Genomic DNA, 23770 nt, shown 5'->3' with positions numbered 1-23770 from the left:
TTTGGCAGCAGATACTGTTAGGTTTGAGTTCTAGTTCTGTAGTTGCTACTAGCTGTATGTCTCTGAGTAAGTTAGCCTCTGCGAGCTTCAGTGTCTGTGGAGGGACACTTTGTAACCTAGGGATTATTATATCTGCCTCTTAGGTTGTTCTGAGAATTAAATGAGATGCTACCTAATAAGAGCATAGCATGAGACCTGACACATAGTAAGTGGTAAATGTTATTCATCCTCATTATTTTATCACGTTATTAACTGAAATGAGGAAGTGGAACCCAACTGGTTCTGTGTGGTTCCCAGCATCCTTGCTGAGACTGTTGAGGGGAAGCACTTTGTAAGGGACACAGCTGCCTCTGGACGTGCCCAGCTTCCATCTCTAGGGGCACAAGCAGAGCCAAGGAGCCCTGAGAGGGAGGCGGCAGAGGGGCTTCTGACCTGGGAGAATATGGCCTGTCCTTCACAGCTCAGTTATGGGGAAGAGGAGCTGGTGAGAGGGGCTAGTTGGAAAGAAAGACCTTTATGTTCTGGCCTCACAGTGGGAGTTGGGGAAGGAAGTCCTCTTATAGATTGACTGCCCAGTCAACCTGAGGCCTGCATACTAGCTAATCAGCAAGCCTTTAGTTCTTCATTCTTAAATATGAATAGACAGCCAACAATTACCACACATCTGAGGAAAGCCACTAAACTGAAAGGAAGTAAGACAAACAAATAAAATGACTCCAAAGGAAATGGAAGTGATGCAAGGAGCAGAAATGAACTTTTTAAAAAAAAAGTTGCACACTTTATTAATATCCTCATGGAGATTTATAAGGAGGAAGTGTATCCATAAAATAAGAACTGGATGGGATGAAGGAAAAAGAAACCACCAGAGAACAAGAGAGAGCTCTTGCAAATTTAAATATATATTTCAAAATTTAATGTATAACAATGTTTTCAAGTTAGGAAATGTCCCAGAGAAAGAAATAGTAAGATAAGGAGGTAGAAAATATAAGAGACACAAAGGATCAATACAAGAAGCTAAAAATCCAAATAATGGAAATTGTAGCAAAAACAGATTAAAATGAAGAAGATAAATTATTTAAAAGTTACCTAAGAAAATGCCCCATGAACAAAGTTCATGTAGTCTCCATATTAAAAGAACTCAATGTGTGCCCCAAGATCAATGAAAAAATGACCCACACTCAGGTACTGTATCATGGCATTTTAAACACCTGGATAAAGAGAAGCTCTAAAAGCTTTCAGATGGGAGAATGAAAATAAAGAAAAAAGGTCACAAAGGAATAATAATCAGAATGACTTCAGAATTCTCAGCAGCAACACAGGATGCTACAAGTTAGTGGAGAAATGCTTCAAAGTGCTGAGAGAACATAGTTGTGTGAACTGTCAACTATGCAGAGATAATAAAGACACAGGGAGACATGCAAGAGTCAGAATATTTACGTCCTATGCACCTGTCCTTAGGTGGTTTCTTGGAGGGTGTGCTCTAGGCAAATGTGAGAATAAACCATGAAAGAGGGCAATATGTTTCAGAAAAGAGTGGACCCCAAACAGAAAGCTGTGAAAGGTAGGCAAAGGTGTCCAGCCGGCTGGTACACCTGTCTAAGGACCAGACTGAAGTAGGAGAACAGGGGTCGTGGAAGGAAGTCTCCAGGGAGAGAGGGAGACTGGATGAATGTGAGGGAATGAGAAAGACAATTAGGAACCTGAGGAAAAGAAAAAGTGGTGTAAAAAAGCAAATACAATCTAGGAACCACCACCAGCTCTGCAATGAATGAGACTAACACAGTTACGTGAAAAACAGATTGTTCGTTTCTAAGTTTTCAGATGCATCTATAAACAACATAAATGACTTGTTTGTCCAGCTGGTGTCAGAAGAGGAAGTCTGAGATTCAAAGCATGAGGAAGATTCTGTTTGCCTCTGTCGACTGGAAAATGTAGGGGGCGCGTGGAGAGGACCCGAGCACAGCCTCTAGTGCCAAGAGAGCTCCGCGGCCAACAGTTACCAAGGAAACAGGAACCTCAGTCCTGCAGTCACAGGGAGCTGAATTCTGCCAACTGCACGGAGGAGCTTGGAAGCGGATTCTTCCTGAGCTTCCAGAGGAAAGCTGGGCCCAGATGACACCTTGACTTCAGCTTTGTGAGCGGACGACCTGGACTTCTGACCTACACAGCTGCTGGGTAAAAGGGGGGAGTTGTTTAAAGTCACCGCATCTGCAATGACTTGTCAGGCAGCAATAGAAAATGAAGACCCCTGGCATGCCCTTCCCCTCCCTGTGGCCCCCAAACTCTTATGCTATTTATATGCCATGAGAGGTGTTAGGGCCTCGTGGCTAAGCCCCCACACTGCAGACAGGCAGGCTGGGCTAGACTTCTTCCTGTGTGAGGGTCAGCACTCTCACACACAGTAAGCATTCAGTCAACAGCTGTAATGATTATTCTTATGCATTCTATGAGTCTCATCTCAGCTCTCACTCCTCTGTGAATGTTTCCTTGACTCCCCACCTCTCTCCTCTAGGAAGTTCATCACAGCCTCCCCTGCACTTTGTCCTTGCTGTATTATTGCTTGCATGCCTCATGTTGTCCTGGTTAAATGCCCTCACCAGACTGCTAATGCGTTGAAGGGCAGAAATCTTATCTGTTCAGAAGAAGGAGCTCTGAGAATGTTTATGGTGGAGGAACACGGAGGAACTTTCTGGAAGTCTGAGCTAGCCAATGAGAAGGGCTGCTCAGGGAGGGGTTGAGTTCTCCATTACTAGAGTAGCTACCTGTCAGAGATGCTGAAAGGGGCTGACTTCATGACATTTGGGTTCTTCCTGCCTTTGCTCTGTTTTGAAGCTAGGCTTCATTTCATAAAAGTACACAAAAAGCTGGGAGGCTGGAGCTAGAGGGTGTGAGACCTCTCCAGCTGGGGTTAATGGGAAAGGCAGAGTCAGGTGTTGGGCTGGGCATTAACTCATTCATTCAGTTATTTTAATATATATCGTTAACTTTGGCAGTTTGAAGTAGGCTCTGAAAACTAGGTGGGATGTTGACAGCTGCTCCTGGGAGAGAAGCTTTTGGTAGAGGCCACATTACTGATCAAAACCTGACATCCACTTCTCTAGAGAGCAGTCTCGGGACTGTGTGGGGGCCCTGAAGTATGTGTTCAGCAAGGAGGGAGAAGGGACGGAGACTTGTGCTTGTTTCACTGGTTTGAGACAGGGAAAAGGTGAGAATGAATACAGTGGGTTCTAGAAGGTTAGAGTTGGGAGCAAGGAGCCTCCTAGTTCTGTTCAGGGATCCAGAACAACAAGGTTCAGGCTTGTGGGTACAGAAACAATGGACTAGCTGACAGAACCTTCAGAAGTGGATGGAGAATGGATCCTGGGCGCCCCCTAGTGGTCACACTGAGTAACTACACCTAGTAGCACCCAAACACAGTGTCCCTCAGAGTACTTCACTTACCTCTGGACTGGGAGGACCCACTTACCCACCTAGGAGGTGTGTCAGTGGGCTCATGTCCCCAGCTGTGTAGGTGTATACCTGTATATGAGTGCATGCATGTGCATTTATCTCTGTCTGAGATTGTGTGTTATCGGGCCCGTGACTAGGCATGTGTTTGAGCTGTGCGTGCACGTGTGTACTAGGTGCTAGTATGCAAGTAAGCATTTGGGTGCACTGGTGCCCGAATGGGTGTCTGTGTATTTGTATGTATGTGTGTCCATTGTGATTGCTTGTGTCTGAGTGCATGTGTGTTAATGTAACTTTCGGGGCCTTGGCTTTCTTTTCTGTTACACATTGAAATAGTTAAGCTCCATAATCTTATTGTTTGTTTAAAGTTTGCTCTTGGATGCAGGCCTGTTCCAGAATAACTAGCAGATGCAAAAAGCATCCATTATGTATTTTTGCAATTAGCCGAAAACCCAGAAACTTTTCTTAAATAACAGACACAGTTCTGTGGGTTGCTTATTGCTGGGAGCCACCTTCTCTCCCCAGCTCGCCTGAGCAGGCCGGCCCTGGGCCCAACCCCAACTCAGGCCAAGCCAGGAAGGGTTTGCAAACTGTCCCTAGTGAGGTGGAAAAACCATTAAGCATTCAGAATAGAACTCAAGGGACAGCTTACGGTGAGGAGAAAGAGAAGAATAAAGAGGAGGCATGAGGGGAGGAAAAGTGCAGCCTTCAAAATCTGAGAAGCCTTTGTCAAACCAGCTCATCAGCCTCACAGTTACCCAGTGTTCTGGTCTGGACCCAGCTGAATAGACACAGGATAAATCCACATTCTTTTACTTGTCTTTAAGGTTTGTCCACTGTGTTTCCCCACCTTATCTTTGCACACTCCTGTCTCCCGCTGTCTGGTGCGTGCATGGTCTCCCCTACCCCTCACTCATTCTCACTTCCTTCCTTTGGCTAGCGCCGTTTCCCTCTCCTGGAATACACTGCTCCCCTCCTCCAATGCAAACCAGGCCCCTCCTGACCACCAGCAGCATCTCCCCCAGCAAACTTCATTGAGTACCTTTCCCAGACACCGGGGAGGGGACCTAAGAGGCAGAAACAGAAGCTTAGGGAAACTTCTCAGTATTTGAGTTCTCAGGTGAAGGCACAGGCTCTCATCATGTTCCTCAGTCTTTCCTCCTGGCTTCTATGGACAGAGAACTGTTCTGTGTCCTGGCTTTCAGGAGGGACCAGGGAATGTGGCTGGGGTTCCAGGTGGACTTCAGACTGAGATAACCACAACTTGGACAGATGGCCCATAAATGAATATATGCACCTAACTATTATTTCAACAATTGCCCAGAATCTGCGTATCATCACATAAAACAATTTAGTTGATGATTACAAATTAAACAGCTACTTTAAGTCAAAAACAAAAGCTAAACTCAGAAATGTCCACAAAATTACTCAAACCACAAGTTAAGGATAAATAAAGATAGGTGATGTTAAGGGAGTCACATTCCTGCAATGCATTTTCATTAACAAAATACTCATGGAGGAGTGGGAATGTGGTTTATGATTATGAAGACTTTCGGACAGATGGGAAGTGGGAGTGATTACGGGGAGAATAAGTAAGTTCCTACAAGAGCCATAGTGTATCTGGACTGAACCAACTTGGCTTTGCTATACAAACGGTTTTAGTCTCACTACCCTCATCCCACCCCATCCTCTAAACTTCTGAATCTCCCACAAGCGCACAGTAGCAGCAGCAGCCTCAGGTCTAGCAATTACCTTTTTCCCCTAAACAGCACTCATCCAGACCTAAGTAAGTGCTCTAAATAGAGGAAGGAATACAGATACAGCCTCTGCTCAATCATGTCTGATACTGGATTTGACACATTCTGACACAGCACTTGCCGTCAGGGAGACTTTGAATGCCGTTGTTTTAACTTGGTCACTTTGGTGTGGGAATACTGACTCAATCTAAAGTTAGCCATGAAACTTTAGCATTTCCCCTCTTAAATAACGTGTCCATCTTGACCACCATCCCAGCTGAGGATAGGATGACTTCACAGCCTACTGTGCCCATTACACAGTGATTAAAAAGAGGTTTACATTTGAAAAAGCCATTGTGATGCAGCCTCACAATGATCATAGATATTCTGGCCAAGTTCTGGCAGCTGCTTTGCAGCCACTTAGGAAAATGCTTCTTTATAAAACTACTAATCTAGGGTGAGCCGTGCACAACAGCTTTGTGCTTTTCAGTACTAACTGCTGCCCCCATTCCACTTCTTTTCCTTCTGGCTCAGGAAGCCCTTGGAGCCAGGTGGCTGTGAGAAGGCCAGTTCTACCCAGAGTCCTCAAAAGGCTGCGAGGATTTACCAACTAGCAAGGAAACTTATCCGATTCAGGTTTTCTTGGAAGTCCATCCTGAGTCCACTGTAGCAATTCTTTCCCCTTAATTTTGTAAAGCTGCTACTGAGAGTACATTTCTTCTAGGAAGCCTTCTAAAGGGAACTATATGAGCATTCCCAAAGCTCACATACATGGCTGTTTTTGAATCTTACTTTCTCCTTTTAAATGTGGTTTCTCAACCAAAAGAGAATACATCCGGCATTTATGCAGTATGCTGTTTAACTGCTTGATTTCACTGTGAAGACGGCTCTTGAAGTTTGTTAGGATTACCTGTCATTAGGGTTGGGATGTAGTACCCTACTTCTGCAGATGGTTTTCCTCTGGTTGGTTAGGAGATCAAAGGCCAGTGTTAGGAAGTTGCATAAAGTTACTTCAAAATGTATCACAAAATAAAAAACATTTTTCTGTGGCTACAAGAACCTCACCACGTAGAGAAATGGTAATTTATTACCCTTGTCTCCCTAAATAGTACAGAATAATGAAGCCCTCTTCCCTTATGCCTGGGTCTTAGGAGGCCAGTTATGAAAGAAAAATCTCTTTGAGGAATGAATGCAACAGCAGGGATTCCAGAAAAGTGTGAGCCATGGTGACAGCCTGGAGCTGGTGTGGCTGACACGGAATTGGGTGGTAGCCAGAAGTTCCATTTAGTCTTTCAGCTTTCCAGGACAGGAAAGATAGTGACCTGCAGAATTCAGCTGAAGTCCAGGATTATCATCACAAACAAAATAACCACACCCTTTCAAAGGAAAGCGAGAGAGTACTTACACTAAAGTAATGGATGAAGAAATAAAGGGATTAAGTGATTAGGACCATTTTTATCTTTTCCTTTGGTATACAATAAACGAGCTTCCTTTCTTTCATTAAAAAAATGCTTAGAATTAAAGAGTACTTAACTCAGCTCAAGTATGCAGGTAGGCTACAGAGAATTGCAACAGACTATAAGAATGATTAAAGATAGCAAACAGAAGACATCTGAAGGTCTACCTACATCAGCGTATTAGGTTTTTGGGTTTTTTATTTCTTTGTTTTCTAGAAAGGCAGACTGCCACACGCCACATCTCATTGGCTGTGTCTGGAGTCTTGGGAGCTTGACTACCCTACGGTGTCCAACAAATGGACCTTGAGAGCTTGTCTGGAGGTCCTAGGGAGGGAGCGCAGTTACTCGTATACCCTTGAATGAAAGATGGTCCTCTGCTATTGGGGAAGGTCATCGGAGCGTGCAGCTTCAGAAGGGACACACATGGAGCAATGAGGGAAGAAGGGGGCACCCGCCTACCAGCCTGATCAGCTGAATCCACCCTGGCCATCAGTGGGGTGACAGATGTCACAGCCAGATCACCCTCACACCCGAAAGTGTTAGTTTTAGATAGAAAACTCTTGGAAGGCAGAAAATGTGTTTGTAGCACTACGGTTTGTACAGTTAGTATGTTTGAAGATGAAGGACCAAACCTCCAGGGAAAAGATGCTGACCTTGTCTGGCCAACATTGCCAACCACTATTATCTCCAGGGACCATTGGAATGTCAGACAACCACTTAAATTACATGGATAAAGCCACAAGCCGACAAAAAACCCGCATCCTGAGACACATTGCCTGCTGCCAATTTTCCCCTCAAACAAGCAATTGATGCTGCAGTCCAATAACGAGTTAGGCTACTTGTGCCTCGATCCAGATTACTTCTGGAAGGAGTATGATGAAGCCATGCTTTCTGGTGAATTCAAGACACATAAACATAATACACAGAGCAGAAAATTCTTCTGGATCCTAAACTCTGCTTTTGCCCTGTGAAGACCCACATGTTTACATGTTAAATATGATACTTCTTGATCTTTCATATGTTTGAGAGAATAGAAATCTGAACCAGCAAACAGCAAAGGCCATAGCACAAAATTTATTGAGATTATTTACTAAATAATTCATACACAACCAACATCACCGAATGAAAATAATGTTGTTACTTTTTTAAAAAATAGCAAGGCTTCCATTGGGGTCTTTAAAGTCAAAAACTTCTTGATGACTGTATCTTTAATAAATGGAATGACCAAACTAGTAAAGTCAGTTGTATCTCAATCACCTCTTAAACTCAATATTGCCAACATGTTTTTCTACTTTAAAAGCAAACAAAAAGCAAAGCCTCAAAATTCAGTAATTCTAATTACTATGCTTCTTGAGTTTTGTTCTCAAAATGCCACTGAAAGATATTTGATGGGAGAAAGCAAAGGACCTAGACTCAGCAGTCTTCTTAAAAACCTTAAAGTTGCTTTCACAATATCAATATAAATATTTAGATCCCCATCTGATGGATTTCTTCACTTGTGTGAGTAGGAATGTTCTCAAGATCTTGAGTCTTTATTCTTGCTTCATACTTCAGCTGTTTGATTAAAACTACCAGTAAAATCCCTCTGTATTGGCTAGACCAAATCACAAGGTCAGAATTCATTACAAACTCTTCCAAGAAACCAAGATAATCTCAACACAAATTTTAGTGGCTAATATGTTACAATACTTACGAATATTTTGTGTTCTGTCACGTATGTTGAAAATTTATCATTAGTAAGTGAATTTCATAATACACATAGAAATAAATAAATCTATTACAATAAAAGAACATCCATAAGTTGTCCCACTACTCTCAATGACTTTAAATATAAAATCTAATTATACAAAGTCAAAATTCCTTGCCCAATTTAACCCTGTATACCAAACAGTATAAGTGCTGAAAATGAGAAATATTATAATAAATCTCATATTAAGAACCTTGGATACCACTTTGCACTAGTGACAGCAGAAAAAGATAAGAAAGGAGAAAAGAAATTTCTCAGAGATTTTTAAAGGAAGAATGGATTTAACAGAAAATTCCCTTAGACTCTATAGCTTTTTTATTTAAATTCTGTACCTTTCGATGCTTCAACATAATGCCATAAAAGAATTTATTGAATAAAAGTAGCCAAGAAGGGAATCAAACATTTATAAGATAAATTTATTATTTTTCTGACCAAAGTGCAATGATTTTTAAGTATTCAAGAAAATAAAATTCAAATGGGAAATTTAACCATTAGATTTTTTTCTGCTTTATACTAACCCTATACTTAGTCTAGAAAACAAACAAAAAAACTTTGAAGTATTACTAAATTGCTGACTGACTCATTTTACCATAAATCTAAATACATGCATTTCAAGGTTCCACGGCTGGAATTTTGTTAAGATCAGTTTCATTAACAACACTATATAATAGAGCATAAGGACCATGTCATTAGATGTGATCCTTGCCCCTTACGTCCTCAGATTTATGTCAGAATAAAGCTGACAATTCTGCCAGGCTCTGAATCCCCAGCACCCCCATCCTAATCTCTGGAAGCAAAGACTGTCCTGTCACACAACTTTGTACAAGTTGTAGTGAAATAAAGCCTAAGCTGTCTTCCCTTTGTATAGGAAATGGTCAGTTATTTGATAAATACTAAAACATTTCTAGCAATTCACTTTATGAGTTTGTTTACCAAACACATTGTGCAAGAACTAACTACACAAAAAGTTCTTTTGGAATTTGGTCCACAAATTCCCTTAACAGGCTGGAAATTTAAAACCTGCAAGAGAAAGAAGACATGGGGAATCCCTAATCCAAACATGTTGTAATTACCGAAGGGTATACTAAAAAGTTTTGCTCACAGAAGGCACAAACTATAAAAGGGATATTCTTTTTGAATAAAAACAAAGAACCAGCTAATATTCTTCTTTGTTTTGTGAGCACCATAGCTAAGATGAAGTTAGAACCGAATTAACAATCTACTCCAGCGACAGAAAGAAAAAAAAATTAAAACTGAAGATAAAAAATTTAATTTGTCTTACTATGTACTTTCCAGCCACTAACTGAGATGTAATTATGAAAGATTAAAATTGTCTTAAAAAGGGGTTGTGATAGCAGCTATCAAAGCAAGATTCAAGCATGATTTCAAGGATGCTTTCAGGTTTAGAATCAGCCTTCTTTGTCAAAAATCTTCACAACTTCGTCAAAAACCTGTAAAGGAAAAAAGATAACAATAATTTAAAAAGCAGATATTGTTAACATACCACATCGCTAAATTCCTCTTAAAACAGTCAATTTTATATTAATTTTCAAAATGGATCACTAAAAAACACATTATAATTTCTTAGTTTCATCTCTTTTACTTCAGACAGTAGTATAATATAAATAATACATATGAAGTTATTAACATGCTGCTTCAATTTTATTAATATTTTTAGGACCAAACAAGCTTCTTGATAGGCTACCAATAATAAATGATAAAATATAAACTGAAGTGGTTTATCTTCCTAGTTCTGATACTAAAACACTAAGTTTTCTGATGCATTACTTTACTTCCATAGGAAGTGACCATAGGTAAAAAAACCAAAAGTGACTATATGATAAAAAAGAAAGGTCCAGAAGAAGATGATACAGGGAATCACGGAAAGGTTAGGTGAATTTAAGACACTAGAAATGGTGGCTGGGCACTGAGGGCTTGGAAACCACAGCACAGAGACCACTGATTCATGAAGGAAGAGGCAAGCGCAGAGTTGTGCTAACTCTGCACCTCCTGAGCTACACTCTCTGTGATGGAAGAGATGATTTTAGCCTGGGGCTCTTCAGTTAGACGATCTGCCATTCATGTTACAGATTTTTAAAAAATGACCATAGTCCAAATCACAGTCCTCAAAATGCCAATTTTTCAGGGCTTGACAAAAGAGGTTTGAGAATTAATAAACCACTTACTTCTTACAAAGAACCAAGTCTAAAGATGTAAAATCCATTTTAGACTCTATTCAAAAAGGAGAAAAAGCCTAGTTTTTCATTTAGTTTCCAGTATCTTAAAAAGCAACCTAAGTCTGTCATAGTATTTCTTTTTCTCCTGCACCCCGCCCAGGCCCCAGGCACATTTTACTTAACTTTTTAGGTAGGCTGGGGGATACTCACTTCGTCAACAGATTTAGAAGCATCTATCTTCTTGACTTTCCCCATTTCTTCATATAAGTCAATAATTGGCTTTGTTGACTGAAGATAGGTTTGAATTCTGCAAAAGAGCAAATATTGCAAGGTTCTGAGTATACTTCTTTCCCCCGTTAGAGGACAGATCAGGGGACAACACAGAATATGACCCAACTGACTCCCTCCCTTACCTCTTTTTAGACAAGACTTTTTACATATCTAAGCATGACATTTTCTTTTTCTGGACCAAAATGGGGCAAGTGTTTAATCCGCTACTCAAGCTCCAAAACGAGACTGGGGTGGTTATGTGTAAAACTTGCAGAGTACCTCTTTTCCAAGCTCTCTCTGTTGTCATCACTCCTACCACTACTCTTTCCCCTCTCAAGGCATCGTTCAATACAGATCTAAAAAGAGAAATATACACAAGGTTATTTTTAAAAAGACATGAATTTGCCAGTCTTTTAAGCATGAAAAGAGAATAAAGTTTGAAGACATTACCAACAAAACCCTGCGTTAAACCCAACGTGTCTAATTCATTAATCAACATGCAAAGTTGAAACATGTGGTTCAATTTATATAAACTACGTTAAATAAGTACAGAGCATAATAAGAATACATTCATGACTCAGTTTTTCCTGTGTATTTTTTTTCAAACCGCAATAAAAAGATGATCTCTATGTGTATGGTCCCATCTAGGATATATTATTAACTTATTAAGTATGAATTACATGTCTCAAACTTTGTACATTTTTGCTTACTTTTCTTTCGATAATTCCACAAATATCCAAATATTTAAAAGTCAACATATTTGTATGTGAATAAAAATATCCCTTGTTAATCATGAATAAACATTCCTTAGTTATAAAAGCTGTGGTAACATTCTAAAATTAACTTTGAAGAATAAGTGAAAACATATTTTTGGGGGTTGGAAGAAGAGAGTTACATTCTAAAACAACTTAAAGGCTGCAGCAAGTCTCTCTACCACAGGCACATTTGCAATTCAACCCAAGAATAGTCAACTTCCTTCAAGGCAGTACTTCAGATTCTTATTCTTTCAGGCTGTTGGTATTAATTTAATAAAGTTTATATTACAGTTGTCAAACAGAGTCAGGCCTTTTAATTAAATGATTCCGAGAAATTCATTTAGTTATTCAAAGGTATGTCTGGGTATGTTATTAGAAGTGCCAGAAAGAAAAAGAAGGCTTTCCTGCTCTTTTCAAGATCATTTCACTTGTAGAAGACAAAAATGGCTTATATGTTTCTCTAAAATAGGTTTTCCCAACTTCCCAGAAATGTGTTTCTTTTCTAGTAAACAACATCCTAAGGCAAGATCTGATAATAGTGCCTACTGGGAAGTAACGGTGCAACTTCATTACCTAACGTTACTGTGTAAGTCAATTCTTCATTCAAAACAAAACAAATTCTTGTTATTTTGAAAACAAAGCAAATTTTAGGCCCACAAGTTTACTGATGTCAAATAGCTTTTAATAATCCAACAGTAAGACAGTGCTGTTCTGTCCATCCAACTCACCAATTCAAAAAATACTATTGCCAATATAAAATAAATACCAGTAAAAAAAGAGAAATGACTTGGTTTTTCTCTAACAGTTGACCACTATCTGTTTAAAGCCCATGTAGGCAGATGAAGATTTTCATTACCTCATTATTACAATCAAAAAACAAAACAAAAGATACATCAGCCTTCCCATCCATGGTCTTGTTCCAACCTTGAAGGTTGTCTTGATTTCTTGGAAATCCATCAATCAAGAATTTATTCTTCTGAGCATTGGCTGCCATTGTCTGATCCATTTCCTAAAGGAAAAGGAAGATTTAGGTTCAACACTACATTAACAAAATGAAATTTCTTAACAGAGTGGTAGCTATATGAGTGCTTGTTTTATTATTATGCTTTAAATCATAAAAAGTGGAGGGTGCACATAAAAAAAAGACTTAAAGGAAATAATCTCATGTATTAAATGTACTAACATGGTCGCCTCAAGCTGGTAGAGTTACGGGTATGTACCCCTCCTCCATTTTATATGCATATAATTTTTTTCTGTAGTTTCTAAATTTTCTATAGTAAGCATACATTACTTTCACAAAGTTATAAACAGCAAAAGGAGGAAGGTAAGAATTAACCAGTATCTTTACTCCAGCCACTAGAGACCCTACCTTGCCTTCCCTTTCCTCTTCCTAAGTCATTCTGCTATTGTAGGAAGTATGCTGCTTCTACAGGTACTCAGAGTTTCTGTAGTAATTCAAGTTCAACTACAAAAAGCTTTGCATATATAAAGATTGCTTGCATTCATTATTAGTGTAAGATTTGATACTCTTTTTTTTTTTTAACTAAAGCTAATTTAAACCTAAATGCCACTGGCCACCCCAAAACACAGGTAGCAAAAGGAACAACACATTCAGTACGAGTAGCACGTTTCACTATTCTCTTCCAAAGTCTGAATTTAGGTAGAATGCGGAGATATGTGAACGGGAGATGCACTACCTGTTGTCTCCAAACCCTTACCACTGTCGACCACCATGGGAGAAGCACAGACGCATGACTTTGACAAAATCCAGACGAGCCTCTATTCCAGAGCAAACATCCAGTCCCTCAGTGCTCCAACTGTTCCCTAGTTCCTCAGAACAATGGTTCTCAGGACCCCTAATTCCTTTATCTGAGGGTTATCCTAGCGCCTGGCTTACCTAACATTCACAAAAGCTGCACAGAATACTTTTGGGCCCCTGCTGCAGCACTTCTATCCCAATTACAGTAGTAGAAAATATCTGGAGGTACCTCAATATTCTACTCAATCAGCATACGTTTATTCAAGGCCTATTATCAGGAAACAAGAAGAGCAAGGTCATGTCCCCTGGGGGGCTCCCAGTCCACGGGGTAACAGACATGCGTTAGTAAATGTGCTAAGTTCTACACTGAGGTATGAAAGGATGCTATGATAAAACAAAGAAGTAAGCACAAACTATCTGGGAAACTGCCAGAGAGAGCTTTATCAAAGAGGTGGCAGTGGAGCTGAATCTTAAATAATGAAATGGTAGGCAGACAGGGATCAAGGTACTTGAGACGGTATAAACTGGAAGTATAAGGCTCAGAAGTGAGGTAGCATAACAGCTTTGATGACTCTGAAATAAGTTGGTAGAGGTGAATCTTAGGATGTGTATAGAGAGTGGTAGGAGATATGACCAGAAGCAGGTACAGCCAAAATTAATGAGGAACTTGTCACACCACACTAAAGATTTGGTTTTTACTCTGCAAGCAATACAGGGTCACTTAGAAATTTTAAGCAGTAGAAGAACATGCTTGCATCACTGTTAGAAAAAATCACCTTGACTGCACCATGAAGGATGAATTAGAAGAGGACAAGGATGGATTAATGGCAAAAGACTAATAATGATAAGGTTCTAGCAATAGTCTGAGTAAGGAAAAAAGAGGATCTGAACTAAGATTGTAGTGGTAATAGAGAAAAAAAAACTTAATAGAAGAGGATAAAGGGAAAGCTCACTGAAAGGATCTGCTCACTGAATGGATTTGGGAAAGTGAGGAAGAGGTGGGAAATGTAGGATGGCTCCCAGATTTCTGGCCTGTGCAGCTTGGCAGACGGTAGAACCATTGACCAGGACAGGAAACAAAGGGTGATCACATTTTAGATGATACAGTCAGCCTCTGACATGTTGATTTTGAGACATTTGAGAGACATTCAGAAGGATGCCTAATAGAAATACAAGTCTGGAGCTCAGAAAAAAGAATTGTGCTAGAGCTATAGATCTGGCACCCTTAGCATAGTGAAAGCCTTGGGCATGGCTAAAACCATCCAGCAAGAAATGTATAAAATAAGAGGAGAACCGAGGATGAAACGCTGAGAAGCATCATGGTTTAAGACACTTGCAGAAGAAGAGTTATCAGGGGAGACTTAAGGAACAGCAGTCACTGAAGTAAGAAGAGAATCAAGAGAAATGGTATCACAGAGAACAAAGGAAGAATAAATTTTAAACAGACAATGAGTTAAATGCTACAAGAAAAAAGACTGAAAATATCCCCTAGATTTGATAGAGAAGATTACTGGTAATATCAGCAAGAATAGCTTCAATGAAGATGGAAACACAACCTTATTGCAAAGGGTTGAGAGTAGAAAATGAAAAAGTAAAAAGCACAGACTACTCTTTCACAATGAAGCAAAAAAGTGGAGATGGGGCATTAAATCCAGAGAATAAGAAGAGAAGATTTATTTACTCTCAATGGAAGCAGGTTACTCCAATCTCTGAGACAAAAGGGAAGAATGTGTGTGAATAAGCCACTGTTTGTCTTCCAGTTTCTCTAGTTCCATCCAGAAGCTCATATATTTCTTTTCCATCAGGCTTCAACTATTTCTTGCTGTTCCAACTCTTGCATTTCTCCTTCATGTTTCTTATACGTGAAAATACCTATTTATGACTGTAGTCTTGGGAATCTATAGTGGAGAGTTATGTAAATGCAAGGTATCTGGTTTTAGAACATATTTTAGTTTGATAGCTAGTAGTCTCAGCATTTCACACTGAAGATGGTGATGCATGCACCAGAAAAGGAAACATCAAGACTGAGAGATTGGCAACAATGGGAAGGTCATGGGAGGGAAGGTGGTAGGGTGGTAGGGAGGCAGGGAAGGAGAGAGGGAGGGAGGGAGGGAGGGAGGGAGGAAGGAAGGAAGGAAGGAAGTTTGGAAGGAAACAGAAAAGGGAAAGGAGGGGAAGAAGAGGAGGAGGAAAGGGAAGAGAAAAGGAAGAAGAAATAGAAAAGACTGATGGCCCACACGTTGGGAAGGGTCAAGTGCACATATACAGATATTGAGTTGTAGCTGATCCTAGACTAGGGTAGAGAATGTTTGCTACTGTCCCAATTTCTTCCCATGTGAAAGTGGAATTTCCAGTTCTGCCATTCTCAAACACCATGCTACCCTCCACAAGCAAGAAATTAAATACTCTGATTTTTTTTTCATTATTCAAAGGAAAGGCAGATTTAATTTAATAAAGTGGTTGGCATTAACACTCCTTACCCTCCTTAACAAACTGATGGTTATCTCAACTGGCACAATCTTTCCATCTTTAATGTACTTTTCAATGAGTTCGCCATACTGTGAATCTGGGTTCTTCCTTTCATCACGAAGAAGTTCTCCTGCAGAAAGGTGTGTGTAGCCATATTTCTGAAACACACAGGGAAAAAAAATCAAAATACATTCAACCCAGTGATAGGACTATTGGTTTTTTCCCTTCATGTTAATTTCTATATTCTAATTTTTCTACAGTAAATAAGCTTTGTTTGTATATTAAATAAGTAACAAAGAAAAATTTAAGAGAGACCTCATACAATTCAGTTTGCTTAAAAAAATATCCTTAACCTACATAGGGCATGGTGGCCATAATGTTCATAAATAATGCAATCATTCCCAAATTTATTTAACTATTCAAGGTAATAACAGCTCATCATATTCCTTCACAAACATCAGCAAAGTTTAAATGTTATTAACAATTTTCAAAGAAACATTGAACAAAAACCTATATAATTGAAGGCAAAAAACCAAAAATCTTACCACAGCCAGTTGTACCCATCTTCTGTAAAATCTTTCCTTCCCTTCCTTAAACTCGATCTAAATGGAACTCATCAGCATTTACACAAACCCCATTCTTCGATTTTGTTCCCTTTTTTCAATAAACAGTCCAAGTCCTACCTGTACCACAAAATTAGCTTTCCTGACCACTCTAGAGAGTGAACACATAATCAAACAGTGTCTTAGAATACCACTGTCCCTCCATCAGGACCAGTATCTTCCACTCTCAGAAGTCCATTTCCTACCTCTCTAGTCGCAACCATGAAGGTCTCATCTGTAAAATGGGAATATAGATACTTATTTTATAATTTAGTGGTGATGATTAAGTGAGATAATGTATATAAACTGCCTGCTTAAGAGCCTGACACCTAGTAGGGGATAAAAGCCATCACTTACCTCCTTGCCATCATAAAGATATTTATTTAAATAATCTGGAAGTATTTTCATATTTTATATACATACACCATTTTTACATTATTATATGTGTGTGTGTATATACATATGTATCCACTTTAAAGGCTTTGATAGAAAGACCAACCAAGGGGCTTAAGTGAGATAACAGATATGAATACACTGTGAAAGGTCAGAAGTATAGTATTATTATGATTATGATGATCATTATTATTAAGGATTTACAAATGATGCATTAGGTCAGTATATAGGGTAATAGTTGCGCTGGGTCACATAAGATGTTTGTAGTGTTCTGTCTTTCCCCACGGTTGGAATGAGAAAACAATACAGATCTAGGAGATAATTCTAAATACTGAAAAGCTTCTTCCTCTATGTGAACTTGCATATTCCCTTTTATTAAATCAAAAGAACTACAGAATCTATTTTCAAAATTTTTACTCTCAAATACCAGGATACTGAGAACCATATTCAATGTTCAGTTACAACAATCATCTCATCCCAAATTCTCATCCCTAAATGGGTTTTTATCTTATCCATAGTAAGTGTACAGTAAATATTTGATAACTTAAATTTTATCTTTAAAATTTCAATGCTAAAATTTGAAGCAGCCCACAGTCCCACCTACCTCCTTCTAAAATAGAATGTTTCAATTATACATTTTACAAAAATTAATTCTCAATTAATTACTCAGGCTATAGTGAGTTTTTTCTGTCTCTTTTTTTTTTCGGATCACAGAAGCCAGAAGCCAGACATTCTTTACCCTTTTCTATCTCCAAAAATTGTTGGCTAAACTTGTTCTAGTTTACTAAAGTAAGCTAACAGTAAGGTGGGCAGCAAAGGAAAACAAACTCTAAATAGGCTGACTAAAATTGGCTATAAAGTTTGATGAGAATGAACAAAAACCACAGTATCATTCATGTCTCTCTTAGTCACACAGCCCCTTCCTTTAGAAGTGATCAAAAGTGTATTTAGTTGTTGTAACAGGCTTTTAAAAATACTCCCATTGTTTACAGAAAATGGAAATAAACACAAACTACTTAATTATTTAAACTGTTATTTAAAAATTATTTTCACACCACACCATTTTTAAATGCCTACTTTGAACACCAAGTATAAGCAAACTTTTGAAAGATGGATACAGAAAAGACTATAAAAAATGAGGCGTGACCTACTTTCCCATTTACTATGTACAATTTTCAAAGCGCATTTTGCAACTAGTGTCCACAAAATTTTATAGCAGCTTCATTTCCCACTGCTTACTTTGGCTCCAGCTTGGACGTCTATGCTTGCCGGATGCTCTCATCTGGTTTAGAGATTATAGCGTATGGTAATATTGAGTAAACACAGAGACAAACAGTACTAAACAATGGCAAACGCTCGGTGAAACACCAACAATACCGACTGCTCTGTACAGACTGCCCTGGCTGTACAAACAACAGATACATTTACAAGCTCAGCTAGTAATTTAGAAATTAGTACACAAAATGTTTGTTTCCTGACATTGGAGAGCTCAAATTTGCAAACTTTTACTACATGAAAATGAGTTTTGGCATATCACTTTTTTAAAAGAGACTAGTTGTAAACTATAGAGGTGTACAAATGATATATGTATTTTTTAATTACATATTTTGTCAAAAAGAGAGAAAACAACCTTATCTGAAAAGTCCAAGGAGACAAAGAATTTAAATAAATATAACCATGTCAAACCTACACATGTGTCTTTCTACTTCTTATGCACATTTCATTTTTTAAAATCCTCTATTTACCAGTTACTTTTTTATACTATATTTTTCTTAAGGATTTTGTAGAAGCTTTCCTCTTACCACAGAGTTCCTACAACAAAAAAAGCAACTATCCCTAGTTATTATGGTGTTCTAGTAACAGCTAGATTTTAAAGAGCATGTTTTCAATGCATTCTGCTGTCATTAAGTAGTCACTGATGCAATTTTGAGGTAAGCAAGAATGGGTATTTCCCAGGCTTAAACAAAAGTTTTTCACATTTTCTGAATTTTCCTAGCAATTAAAATCGAGTGGGTCACTAACTACAGTCTTAAGAGCAACATTCAAACCACAGCAGGTTGTAAATACCATAAACTATAATAACTGCAATTACAAGCTACTATTCAACTACAAATAGTTGTTTTCTAGTGACAAATGTATAAAGTCAATTTATTTAGAGTAACCATCTACATTTTTTACTTTCATTTTCTCCCTTAAGAAGTTGAAAAACAACTCAATAATTCTATGAATCACACACTAAGATCTGGAGGGAGAAAAAAAGTGCAGCATTTTCTCAACAAGCACAGAATAGCACTCTGTTATTACAACTAGGCAAATGTTGACAATTTTATGGTATCAAATCTCAAATCATCTTGATCACCTTCTCTCCCTTCTTAGCAATTATCTTTCCTTCTTTCTAAATTTAGGTTATGTGGTTCTATGTGAACAATCAAAACCAAAACAACTGCAAAAAAAAAAAAAAAAAAAAAAGAGCTTGAGGTACAAATGATGTATAAATGGCAAGTCCTTGGAGGCAGGAAGAGATTCAGTTGCCAGGGACCTCCTCCTGTGAGTGTGGCAGTCTTGGATTACATAGAACACAACACAGATAGAAGATACAAATATATTTTTAAAGCAACTGAGTGAGTTAAAAGTATTGGGTGTCCTTTAAATAGTTGACACACCTATGAAGCATTTAAGACTTAAGTTTACTTTGCATTCCTTATAGGATTAGTGAATCTTAAAAATCTAAATTTTGGTCATGGGCTGACCGTTGACAATGCACCTTCAGCATAGCACCTAGAAACGCTATCCAGAGCCATCCAGACTCAACCAGTTTAGCACTTGTTGCAAACAATAGCTATAGAGCCTGCAGCATCCCAGCAACAGTTCATGTAAGGCCATCATTTATTTCAAAGGCATTTCCAAAAGAACCTTTTCCAATTACTCTGAGATGTCTGATAAGCACTTTCCAGTAACACCATCTGCCAGTCTTGGACCACTTACTTTTCTTTGACTGTAAGAACACTACATAGTGCCCAGATGCTTAAAACTGGGCAACTGTTTAGGGTTCCTTCCAGTTTCACCCACAGAGGGTTAGAAAAAGTTTTTCTTATAATTACCATCACAGAGGGAGAAAGGGAAGGGAAGGGGAGGAGAGGGCAGGGCAGGTGAGGGGGGAAGGGAAGAGAGAGAGAGAAAGGAAGGAAGGAAGGAAGAACGGAAAGAAGAAAGGAATAAAGGAAGGAAGAAAGGGAGGGATGAAGGAAGGAGGGAATGAAGACAGACTAACTCTATCCTGTGGGAGGAAGGCTGAAATTTGACTTAAATTGCTAGTGGATTTTTAATCTCATTTTTAGTCTGCCCTCATTGTATTTCCAAATGTGTACATCGCATATGACCACGTCTATTTAATAGCAAATCTACATAACTATAAACTATGAAAGCTGGTTTATAAACCAAGCTAAATCTTTTAAGCAAAATGCTTTAGCAGACAGACTCCAAATTAACATGAGCATACTTCTTTCTCTAATTAAAGAGTGATATTTTAAAAGCTTACATTCTGCAAAGGAGAAAAGAGGAGGGTATAATCCATTCAACTGCAGACAATTACAGCACTATTTCATTTTCCTCAATGTTTTGCTCTTCAGGTAAGAAAACCTTAATTAAGGCAATACATGTAATTTATTTTCAATCCATTAATATTTATTGAGTGTCTACAAAGTGCCAGGCAATGTGCTAATACATGGGAGATAAATAGGTTATATTCACAAAGGATGCAATAGTGACTTGCATATTTAAAGTGACTAAGCCCTAGTACTAATTAATAAAGTCAATTCTTCATATTTGCATTAACTTTTCTTAAGAAATTCAGTCTTTACGAGCAGTGTCTGCTTGGGGAAGAAGTTGATTCTTCAGAGGCAGTGGCAGGAAGGCAGAACAATAAATAAAACTTATAAAAAGGGTGAGTTAGAAGCCATGAAACAGACTGTTTCCTCATTTGTGTAGGCCTCAATATCCCTCTAACATTTTGCAGATGGCCTCTCAGAAAATTTGAGGACTCTGGCATCTGATTTACAAACCAAATGGCCCCTATAGCAACTGTGAATTGGAATTTTCACACTCCAATTTCATTCCGGTTGGTCATTTCCAGTATTTTTATTTCTTCTAATTCAACTCTGCCATTCTGAATCAATCTGCATTCTCTATATTAGAAAGGGATGGAAAAAAGTCAAAGATGGAGACGAGGCCCAGAAACCTGCAGGGATTCCAGGAGCTCACAGGCAGTAATTTGAAAATTCCCAATATTAATGGACAGGCACAGAGGTCTTGTTCATCTTAAGAAACACTTATCTGATCTTGTTAATTAAATGATCAATTCTTCTAGTCACTGCAGAGCCTACAAGCAACACACTCATACCAGTACAACACAAAGACTGTTGCAGGTGGTCTAAGAGTCTAGAATTCAGTTAATTCAGTTCCTGTGAGAACACTCAGAGGTTATACATCAAACCACTCAGATGAGGCCCTAGCCCTCTGTCACCTTAAGGGAAGAGAGGTTTCTTAAACACTAAAAAGGCCCAACTGTACTTGTTTCTTATTTTTTTAAAAAGGTAAATAACATTAAAGTGTGAATATCATTTACCCAGGGAATACCAAAAGTAAGAAAGTCACCCTAAGATCTGTAACTACCTGAGAATGCAATTTGTAAAGAGCCTCACCACCAAATAATAGCTTAGGTTCTCTTTAAGAACTAGAATTTATTATTATTATTTTTTTAATTTGGGGGGGAGGTGATTAGGTTTATTTATTTATTTTTGGAGATACTGGGGATTGAACCCAGGACCTTGTGCGTGCCAGGCATGCATTCTACCACTGAGCTACACCCTCCCCCTTAGAATTTATTTGGATTTACCAATCAACACTAGAGAAAAATGCACAAAGGATACCAAACTCTGAATTCAATCATATGTGCAACATAACATTTGAGGATCTGCAACATTATCAAACAAACGAAGAATTGCACTTAGACAAACACACAGAATTCAGCAAGGATCACAAGAACGTAAGAACTTGCATGAAGCCACATACTCAGAACACTGAACTAGAAGTTGAGACAAGGTTTCATAACTAAACTCTGTCACAACCCAGTATGACTCTAGGAAATATATTTAACCTTTCTTAGACCTCAGTTTCGTCATCTGTAAAAATAGAAATAATACCTATACTACACTACAGTATCAGCTACAGCCAAGAATCATTAACTGTTAAAATTAGAAGCATCTCCTAAAAAACAAACTCCTAAAAAACGTGGTCTATGCTACTAGATTCAAGCATGAGAGCACTGAGACTAACTCATATAGGTTATTCCTGGAGTAAAGTCCAAAATAATCAGTGGCTAAACTGCAAATTACATACCAATAAAGGAGGAAAGTCAACGAATAAATATAGAACAAAGAAAGTATGATACATGAAAATGCAATTCACTATGCAGATAGCCTCACACATACAGGCTCCAAAAATTGGCATCAGAGATGCATGTGAGTACATTAAAAAATTTATGAGAACCAACAAGAATTTATTTATTCTTGCTTACTAGCTTCTCATAAACAAACAGATCAATGGCTTTCCAACCAACTAGCAACAACTAATTAGAAAACATACATTTTAAAAGATCTTATTCAAGTCAATTATACCTCAATTTAAAAAATCCTATTCAAAACAGCAAATAAATTAAATTTACAGATAAACCTAAAACTAATACGTATGAATTATATGAACAAACTAGAAACACCTAAAATCAACTTCATAAAAAGGCAAAATTCTGTGTTCCTGGATTGAAATTTTCAATACTGTAAATATTTAAATTTTCCACAAATTAATCTATAAATTGACTGCAACCTCAATCAAAATTCGACTGGGATTATTTATTTTTTAATGAAACTTGATGAGTTGATTCTCAAGTTTATCAGAAAAAGTAAATGTGAGAGAATGGCCAAAATTGAAAATGATGTTAACAACTACAAATAGGAACCTGTCCTACCAAGTGGCATAAAATAGAATAAAGCTAGAGTAATGAACACAGTGTGATACTGGTATAGAAATAGACAAATGATACAACGAAACTCAAAAGAGTCCAGAAACAGGCCCAAATATAAATGGGAATTCAATAAGCGATGGAGTCATCATCAAAAATCAGTGGGAAAAAGATGAATGATTTAATAAATGATACTATGCAACTGGCTATCCATCTGGGAAAAAAATTAAATTAGACTCTTGCATCATACCATATGCAAAACTAAATTCCAGGTAAACTAAAGTTCTAAAACAACACAATACAAGAAAAAAATACTAGGATAGTACCAGAGGAAAATAATCTTGAGACAGAGAAAGATATTCCAAAACAAGGACTAAAACAGCTAAGATTTATGTTTTAAATAATAAAAACTTCTGAACAAAGAAAGAGATCATAAATATTATCAAATGCAAGCAAAAGCCTGGGAGAAAATATTTTCACCATACAAAGGTGATGGAGTAATATACACTGTATACAAAGAGACCTACTAACAATAAAGGAAAAAACTCAATACAAAAACGGACAAAGGATAAGAACAAACAATTCAGAAAAAAGAAAAAAAGAACAGATGCTTAACCTCACTGATAATCATGAAAATGCAAATTAAAACAATGTATCTCATTTTTCACACACCAGTCTCCTTAAAATAAAAAGACATATCTGTCTATGGCAGAGGAAGATGAGGGGTTGGGGGAAACCAGCATCCTCATCATTTGTGGGAGTGTAAACTGGTTCAGCCTTTTTAGAGGGCAATTTGGCAGAGTCTATCAAAATTTTAAGTTTGCATAGCCTCTGGCTAAGTAATCCCACTTTGGAAGTTGTGCTTCTGAAATAATTGCGCATGTGCACAAAGACACGTGTATGTGAATGTTTATGTCAGCATCATTTGTAAACAGAAAATCT

At 38.1% G+C, this 23770-nt stretch overlaps 2 protein-coding genes across 3 annotated transcripts in view; one reads left to right on the top strand and one right to left on the bottom strand.

Moving 5' to 3' along the window:
- STIL (STIL centriolar assembly protein) overlaps positions 1 to 23770 on the top strand; it is a 129798-nt gene that overhangs the window by 36403 nt on the left and 69625 nt on the right. The window lies entirely within an intron of this gene.
- CMPK1 (cytidine/uridine monophosphate kinase 1) overlaps positions 7694 to 23770 on the bottom strand; it is a 29931-nt gene continuing 13854 nt past the window's right edge. Inside the window, exons 2-6 of one of the 2 annotated variants that reach the window (XM_032494221.1) lie at positions 15829 to 15975; positions 12446 to 12598; positions 11114 to 11190; positions 10747 to 10871; positions 7694 to 9838 (exon numbers count right to left, since the gene is read on the bottom strand). In XM_032494221.1, the coding sequence (XP_032350112.1) occupies positions 10751 to 10871; positions 11114 to 11190; positions 12446 to 12598; positions 15829 to 15975 (498 nt within the window). In that variant the 3' untranslated portion in view covers positions 7694 to 9838; positions 10747 to 10750. The remainder of the gene's footprint in view (positions 9839 to 10746; positions 10872 to 11113; positions 11191 to 12445; positions 12599 to 15828; positions 15976 to 23770) is intronic. The other variant, XM_032494220.1, reaches the window with a different exon arrangement.

Source organism: Camelus ferus, chromosome 13 (assembly GCF_009834535.1).
Source record: "Camelus ferus isolate YT-003-E chromosome 13, BCGSAC_Cfer_1.0, whole genome shotgun sequence".
Lineage (NCBI taxonomy): Eukaryota > Metazoa > Chordata > Mammalia > Artiodactyla > Camelidae > Camelus > Camelus ferus.
This window is presented reverse-complemented; position numbering and strand designations above follow the sequence as displayed.